The sequence below is a fragment of the Oryzias melastigma genome, linkage group LG16 (assembly GCF_002922805.2).
Source record: "Oryzias melastigma strain HK-1 linkage group LG16, ASM292280v2, whole genome shotgun sequence".
Taxonomy (NCBI): Eukaryota; Metazoa; Chordata; class Actinopteri; order Beloniformes; family Adrianichthyidae; genus Oryzias; species Oryzias melastigma.
This window is the reverse complement of record NC_050527.1, coordinates 16475744-16484447: the sequence shown is the minus strand read 5'-3', so window position 1 is coordinate 16484447 and position 8704 is coordinate 16475744. Positions and strand designations below refer to the sequence as shown.

Below are 8704 nucleotides of genomic sequence, written 5' to 3'. Positions count from 1 at the left end.
GGAATCTGTAAAGATCCACAAGCCTGGTGGAGATTTTTAAAAGTGGCTGCAACATTTCTTTTTGTGTCTTTCAAATTATCTTTTCAAAGCTTTAAAATCTATTTTTTATTCATTTCTCTAATGCAATTAAAAAAAGGAAACAAGTGCAAACGTGTGTTGTAAGGAAATGTCGCCACCTATTGTCAGTTGTTAGTAGTGCGGTTTATTAAAAATATCAAACTTTCAAAATAAAATCTGAATAAAGAACAATAACACAGTGATTTATGAGGCTTTATTAAAACTGCGTATATACAAAATGAACAGCTGCAAAATGACATGATGTTTGTTTTTATTATGACAGAACCATTGATTATTTTTTTGTTCTGAAGTCAGAACTGAGTTGATTTACTAACACAATTTTCAAATCAGATGTGCACACAGTCCTCTAACCCACATGAAGCAAACCTTTATCACTGTCGCATGCTTAAAAATCATTTCAATTCAAGTAGAAATTGTAAGAACATTATTTTTTAATGAGCAACAATTCACAAGCTCCCTCCAAGTCCCGTATTATAGAAAATAAAAAAGGCAATCAAAAAGGCTCAGATAAAAGTCTGGCTGTTCTTTGCAGGGATCAGCAAAACTGAAATTTAAAGAAAAGAAAACATTATTTTTATTTAAGTAAATAACACAGAGAAGTGTTCGTGTAAAGGCTTACCTTCCAGCGGTTACCGCACTCATTACACAGAACAAATGTGGTCATGGGCTCGTCAGCGCTGCGTGTTTGAACCTGAAACACACAAAGAAAGACGACAGAAGACAAATAAACAGCTGAACAGAAAACCAAAAAGAGCGACTCTACAATGAGTGCAGTGAAGTTTCAGGACTCACAGAAATGTGCGTTTACCAATATGAGGCACATTTTCTACAAAAAATCGACAAGAAATCTAAAAATAAAAACATAAAATTATGGCAAAAGTATCAATATTTTTACTTTAATAACCTATTCAATCAAAATTAGATTTATATTTGTTATGGTAAATACAAGCAGATCTTTCAGAGGAATCTTCCATGATGAAAATGGTGTTTTTTAACATGTACTTGTTGCATTTTTCTTATAATGGAGAACCAAATAAAGAAAATTACGATTAAGATGGCATCTCTTAGTATTTCTTTATTCAAACTGCTCTAAAACTGTAGGTGATAGGAAGAGGGGTTGGGGTTGCCCACAACTCTGAGGTGAATTTCTAATGAATTCCTGCCGCTCTGCAGGAACTATGTTCTAGAAAACGACACGTTTTTTTATTTCGGCTAAAAACTGTAAAATCATAATTAAAAGACCAGTGGGGGCTATGAATGTAAAAGATATTAGATATGTATCAAAACATCAATTGGGTAGTAGGAGTAACAGTAGTATCAGCTAGGGATGTAAAAAAATAGATAAGTATCAAAAATTGATCAAGCAACTGCAGTATCGTTTGAAAACTACAGATATTAGTGTTTTTGGTAAAAGAATCTGACTATGTTGTATCACTAAAAAGTTAGTTGAATCCTTTATGTATCGATTCATGGACCATTTATCGAGATGCGTATCGAATCATGTGAGTGAGAGAGACACACACCCCTAGTGGGAACTAGATTTAAGCGTCACGCTTCGGGTCATTTTTCAGGTCAGTAAAAAGTGAAAAAAAAAACAGGAAAAACAAGAAGATCAAAGCCTAAAACTACTTTTTTGAAAAGTTTTAAAACATATATTTAAGGTAACATACAGTATATAAAATACTTCAAGGCATAAATACACACACATCTTTGAACTGTGAACACAAACAAATGTGCCAAAACGTGTCTTCTGATGACATTTATATGTCTGGAGACATACTTCTACCTTAAATCTACTCATTTTTAGCTCCAACTTCATGTTCTCTCACTCTGATTCAGCTCTGAGAACGTTGCCTCATTCTGTTCATTACCTGGTTATAGGTGCAGTTTTTCTTCTTGCATTTGCCGCACTGCAGCAGGTCCGTGGTGGTGCCGCCGGTTTTGGCCATCTGGTGCTCCCTGATGGCCTCCTGGGTGAGAACGTTCCTCAGCTGCTTCAGCTCGTCGCTGGCCATTTCCTTAGACACAAAGCGCACAGTGACATAGCAGGCAAGTCGCAACCCCAAACCCGAGGATCTCAGCTTTGTACCTCCGCAGACATGGAGGCAATGCGGCTTAACTCGATGCTGCCCGCCAGGACATTTCTGCGCAGCCCCGGGTTCTTGGGGTCCTTCAAGTTACTGATGCGGCTCCGAACTCTGTTCTTGTACTTCATGTCTGTGGCCCTCGTCTCCTGGTAGATATGTGGCGCTCTACGGTTAAGGATGAAATGGTTTTACCATCTTATTAAGTGAAAAAAATGACATGGCTCATTGAGCAAACTTGGAGGATATGATCTTCAATCTCTGCTGCCATGCTGTCACAGTTTACTCCAAAATCCTTGTGATCATCTGCAAACACCAGAGCATCCAGACCATCATCTCATGTTCACTGTTCGATGGTGTGAATGCTGCAGCTCTGAAGCCTCACTGTCTGTGCGCAGGGCAGCCGCCAGCATCTCGATGCATTTGTCCCTGACGGAGTCTCCGGTGGCCAGGTGAGGGGGCAGCGGACCCCCAGGAGAACTGAAGCTGGGGGACATGGGGCTGGTTGGGGTGGTGGGGGTCCTCGGCGCTTCAGTTTTAGCTTTTCTGCAGAAAAAAAACATCAAGTGTTTTTAAAGGTGTTTAAACCATAAAGGCCTCGTTTTAAAAAAATACAGTATCAGTATTTGCTGCTGACAGAAACCCAGAAGAAGTGCCGTCCAAAACAAACATGGCTGAGAATCTAATCGTTCTCCTCATGAATGTTATGATGTTTTTCTTATGGGACCGTCTAGTTTATGAACACAGTTTTGGACCAGCATTGAGCATTAAATTTGACGCATGTCAAAAGAAGCAGCAGACTCGAATTTGACTCATGAATCGCGTTCAGTGTCAAATGAAACGTTACGTCGGGCTTGTTGAATTTGATCATAAATGTTGGACTTCTCTTAAAAGTACTCCAAAATATGGTAAATACCGCTCCATGCTGTCAGTGGAGGGTTTCCTCTGTGCAGGTCCAGGCTGAGAAGGTTTGGAACCGTGAGATTCTCTCCTAGAACAAAAATCATTTCAATGAAACAATTATCCATTTCTAAAATAACAAAGTTCTGCTTGTCTCCTTCATTCACCTTTCAGCAGAAAGCTTCTTAGCTGGCGGTGAGATGCTTCGCTTTGAGTCAGTGGATTCCTGTCTGAGAGGGAAGACACAGTAAAGCTTTTTTTTCCATTTTTGATCATTTCTTAGTTTTATTAAAGTTACAGGTACGTTTATAGCTCCCACCTTTCTAGTTTAGAGTCAGTTGAATGGGATCTTGCGAGCTGGCCAGGCTTAGAATCACAGGAATCCTTCCTGCAAACAGAGATTGGGATATTTTTCAGTAAAAACATACAATAAATTGAATTCACTTCCACACTCCTGCACACCTGTGTTTGTCTTTTTTGACCTCAACACACGATTCTTTAGGAAGATGCGCTTTAGAGTCGGATGAATCTTTCCTGACAGAAGAGAACAATTGTTCACAGCTGTGATTAAACCCACACAAGAGCAGTCAAAGTCCAGTCTGCACGTGCACTGAAAGCATGCTTAATACCTCTCCTTCTTTGCATCACCTGAGAGCTTTTTAGATATTTTTCCATCCACTGAATCTTTTCTGAGAAAAGAGAGATACTTTGATGCCAACAGCAGGAAAAAAAACACTCTTATCATAAAATGTTCTTTCCTGGATGCATTTTGGGGTTAAAAATGTATAAATCAACAACACCTTAAGGCAGATTTGGTGTCATATCTAATTAAATTGAGCTTTTTCTGTCTTTTTCTTTTAGTCCTTTGCACACACGATCACGTTTCAAACCCAATCATTAAATTCTGGTCATTTAAAAGTTGAATGTGTGTGTTTATTTTCCTGTTAGTGAGTCATACAATCATTCCCAGATTCCAGACCTTTCTCTTTTCTCGTGTTTCTGCTGAGGAGGCTTGGAGTCTGTGGACACTTTCCTCCTACAAACAACAAGGAAGAATTTCTATCTAAAGACAATAAAATGTTTGTTTTTTTCCCATCATCTCTGAGTCTGCATGCACTCATCTGATCCACACCTGTCTTTTTCCTTCTTCCCATCCACAGAGGGATGCTTCAGAGCCAGAGGCGGCGGGTGGAGGTGAAGAGGGAGTGGAGGAAGAGGAGCGTTGGGGTCGGGAGGCTCTTTTCTAAGTGGCAGAAAAACCTCTCAGCTCAGATGAATCACTTGTTACATCCAGGGTGAGTCAGATCAGTGAACGCTCGAGGATGCAGCTCGGGTGGGCATGCGGGGCCTCACCTTTGTGGAGGAGGATGAAGGTGAAGAGGAAGAGGAGCTATGGGAGCATTCGGGTCCGGTGGAATTTTCCTAAAAACCAGACATAGCTCACGTCTCCTTCATTCAAACTGTTAAGGAGCATGCACCGAAGCAGGCCTGACCTCTCTTTCTTCACTTCTGCTGCAGGTTTCTTAGCTGGGGGGGAGGTCGGTTGAGGTGGGCGGGGGGTTCTGGAGGCGGAGTCGTCTTTTCTGAACGTCATGACAGCACATATGAGAGCGGAGCTGCAGCAACGGAGCTCGGCACACCGGATGTTAAAGGCATGCAGTCATGCAGTCAGCGGCAGGCGGGGCAGACCTGTCCTTCTTCACATCCACAGCAGGACGTTTGGGGTTTGGGGGCCGAGCAGGTCGCGGGGGCGACGGGCGGCCAGTGGGGTACAGGACACTGCTGTCCAGAACCCCTCGTCTGAAAAAGAGTGATATCTGAAGCTCTGCTGGACCCCTGAGTCACTGTTTCTCTGCTCCTCACCTTTCAAAGAGAGGCTTATCTGCAGGTTTGTGGGGTTTCAGCGGCGGCCTATCGGGCGTGAGGACCAGCCGGCTCTCCTTCCTCACTTCATCTGCAGTCCTCTTCATCTCTTCAGTCTGTTTTTCTCTCTTCAGCTCCTCCACGTGTCTCATCCTTTTTGAGTCTTCCTCCTTGGCTCGGTTGTGTTTCTGGGTCCGCTGGTCCGGTCTCTCGTCTCCTCGCACCACTTTGAGTTTCTTCTCTCTGCTTTCTTGAAGGTGTTTCTCGTTTTCTTCCTTTTTATCCTCGGGTTCCCGTCTGTGCGTGTGCCTGTCTTTCTGCTTTTCCTCTCCGTTTTTGTCAGAGGGTTTTGTGTCAGGATCGGATTTCATTTTGACTTCCAGCCACCTGTGACTCACAGAGACACCGAATCACCCCGAGTTTTCCTTGTAGCTGCAGCTTAAGTGAAGCTGCAGTTACAAACTCCCCGAGCACATGAGCCTCCTGCAGGAGGACAGGCTGCAGTAGAAACATGCTTTCTGAGCATCAAAATAAAGTTTCTGATCTGAATAAATGCTGAAATAGAAGAGAAAAACGTCAGCTGAAGCTCTGTTGAGGAGGTCTTATCAGTGCCGTCCAAGGATGCAGCTGCAGAGTTTCTCCAAAGTCACATGACAGTTTCCACAACTTTCTTTTATAAAAAACTCCAAAGAATTACGTTTTCAGAGAGTTTAAAACTGAAAAACACAATGCAATGCAATTCATATTTTTCTCGCAAAAATGAGTTAAAGTTAAACTTTAACATGCCATTTAAAAAATGCCTAATATGACTTATTTTAATCCAGCTAAATAGATTCACATATCCGTATTTAAAGTGTCCATTTTTAGGATAAATATGTGTTTATATGGTAGGCATGCAGATGAAACTCACGATTCACAAATACTTTTAAATAATAATTGTATATGAAGGGGTCTAACAGCCTTATGAGCTCTAAAACTCAATATAAGAGCTAAGTCAAAGATATTTGCTGTTTTTTGTCATTTTATTTATTTATTTTGTAAAAAAAAAAAGTTATCCTGTAATTGTTATTTTTTAACAAGTAAAATAAAAGTCAGTGTCTACTTAAATTACAAAAATTAATGTATTTATTTATTTGTTTATTTTGTTAGATGGGTCATTATGCCCTTTAGTTATTAATAATTAAATTTTCGATTAAGAAAAAATATTGAATAGTTGTTATTTCACCATATGTCCTTTTATTTAATATTGAAATATACTAAAATGTAAAATGCTGTATATATATTACATGCGTAGATGTTATTTTATGAGTCAAAACTCAATAAAAACTTAGGGAACAATAAAAAAACTAGTGAAATATACTTTGAGGTACAATTTTCACTTTTATTGAGAAATAATTCTGCAGGTGGCAAATATAAGTAAATTAACAGTAAAATAAGGTTATGTTCACATTTTTTGTCCTATATTTCCTTTAAATCACATGTCCACAATAAAATATAATCACATAATGTAGCGTGTCACATTTGTGGGACAGTATTGTAAAGTAGAAGATTACTTTTGAAAACTATAAATAATTTGGAGGTAACTTAACACGAACATAAAGAAAATTGACTGTATTAGTTGATTTATCCGAATGGAACTATGAGATGTTTTTATTTTACGTTTTTAATCGTTAGTACCTATTAGGGCTTTTATTTCTACTTTACATTTTCTTAATTTATCTTTAAAGTTGTTATTTTTGGCGATGCTCAATATTCCAGCTTATAATTTTCACAGATATATTTTTGATTATATTACTCAATAATTTCACAACAAACTTAAAATTGTCTGAAAACTCAAGTCTGAGTGGTAAATTTAGTCTACATCAAAGATGTTGAGACAAAAAAAATAAAAATATAAAAATGTATAAATGAATAAATCCACAAATAAAGCAAAGATGTAGTCAAAACAATATAAAATCGTCTTTAAAAACAAGTGAACCTCTGCTCAAAAATATCACAATTAAGTGTCACAACTATTGTAATATTAGTCTTTAAGCAAAACATTTTAAAGCTTAAAACTTTTTGGAACTTTTAAGTAAAATTTTGAATGAAAGCAATGCTAATTGTTTCCTACATCACTGTAAAAGACTGATGGGATCGACAAACCCACTACATTAGAGAGATAAGAGTTTTAAGAAGTAAAAGCAACATTTTTGTCTCAAACATGTTCTGTAAGGTCTATAATTTAGCTCGTTTAAGTTTTCTATGAAGTTTGGAAGTTTCTGTGATCCGATCAGACTCCATGCTGAGATGCTGCAGCAGAACTACTGACCTGCCTTGCTTCTCCGGGGAGAGGCTGTTGGACCCTGAAGACTTTTTGCTGGAGTCCACACCATTCTCCACTTCAGTCGCTTTCCCAGACTGAGTTCGACCAGAGTCTGTGAGGAGAACATCAGTTGAGTTTGACAAAAACATACCTGACAGACAACAATCCGAGTACCCAGAAGTCTCTTCCAGTCTTTAATGAGCAGCTTTGCCAAAGAAATGGCTTCTTCATCCGTGCAGTGCTTCCTGATGCTGTTCACAGACATTCCAATTCTTGTTTCCTGAAACCCCCAAAAAAGTAGATTAATGATCACAAACCAGAACATAGCTGCACCTTTCCTCCTGAACTCACCTGGAGAAGCTTCAGTGTCATTTTGATGTTCTTCAGCTCCTTCAGAAGGTCCAGAGCACCGTCCTGCATGTGCACACGCGGGGTTGTTAGGAGGGGATTGGTTTGTTGTTTTAACACATGTAATAACAGTTTAATAACAGTCTCAAAAACTGGATTTTCTTGAACAGCCTGTGTTTTGTCGTGCAGGGGTTTATATAAAGCTCCAGCGCGAGGATTTAACTTAAAGCAGAAGTTGCTGTCGCGCTCTGGTTTTTCAGCATGTCCCGTCTCCACAGGCAGACACAACACTCGCGTGAGCAGGCCGCGCTGTTTACTTTCGTTTGCACGTTTCAGAATACGCACAACTGCGGGCGTTTTTGCAGAAAAACTGCTCCAAACAGCAACAAAAAAGAAGAAAATATGGTAGCATGCTGGAAATGTGCAGCGAGGGAAACTCTGACTGTTGCCCAACACCTGTTGATCGTTTGTTACCAGACAGCTGGCCTGTCGCTGAGCTTGTGCGGAGTTGGCGCGCGCGTCGAGCACCGCATAAAAGTCAAAATTCCAGCCTGGAGGACCGCGCTCTCGCGCTGGCCTCTCGGTGCAGCACGCGGGGACTGCGGGACCACCTGCGCGTGTCAAAAATCCAGTCTCACCGTGTTATTTCTAGACACCATCTTGTCCAGCTTTTTCGCGATTCGAACGAGATCTTCCTCAGGAGTCATCGCTGCCTTCAGAAGACCATGAACAGCGACGGCGGACAAATCCTCAGCAAAAAGACGAATTAATGGGGAAGTTTGGATCCGTGGCAGGTCTGGCGTTACGCACGGCGCGCTCCATTCAGCCCAGAGGCGTGTCCTGCTGCGGGGTCCCAGCTGACAGGCGCGACATATGACAACTAAATATAGACCGGGAAGAAGTCAGCGCGGATATCAAGGTGAATCTGGTGCACCAAGCAGTCAGAGTGATTGTTACAACCGAGAAGAAGAGGAAAAACTTTCAATTTTTCAAACTGAACACGAGAGATTTGGAGGTTTTGTTTGCGTAAACAGATCTGACCTGTGCGTAAAAATCTTAAACAGGGTCACTGTATAATAATTAATCTGTATGAGTTGGAGGACTCCACGTATTTGCACTTCAGGGT

The 8704-nt window shown here is 40.5% G+C and overlaps 1 protein-coding gene across 1 annotated transcript; it reads right to left on the bottom strand.

Annotated features, from left to right (window-relative positions):
- Positions 1 to 256: 256 nt before the first annotated feature.
- Positions 257 to 8476, bottom strand: tcea3 (transcription elongation factor A (SII), 3). The gene is made up of 21 exons (XM_024268399.2): positions 8217 to 8476; positions 7582 to 7644; positions 7405 to 7510; positions 7237 to 7342; positions 4926 to 5312; positions 4752 to 4862; positions 4556 to 4645; positions 4416 to 4484; positions 4195 to 4305; positions 4042 to 4098; positions 3692 to 3751; positions 3525 to 3596; positions 3382 to 3450; positions 3230 to 3292; positions 3079 to 3153; positions 2548 to 2708; positions 2412 to 2468; positions 2168 to 2322; positions 1950 to 2096; positions 698 to 769; positions 257 to 622 (listed from the first exon to the last, which is right to left on the bottom strand). The coding sequence occupies exons 1-21, from the start codon at positions 8283 to 8285 to the stop codon at positions 614 to 616; spliced, it is 2109 nt and encodes a 702-aa protein (XP_024124167.1). The 5' UTR covers positions 8286 to 8476; the 3' UTR covers positions 257 to 613.
- Between the last annotated feature and the right edge of the window lie 228 nt (positions 8477 to 8704).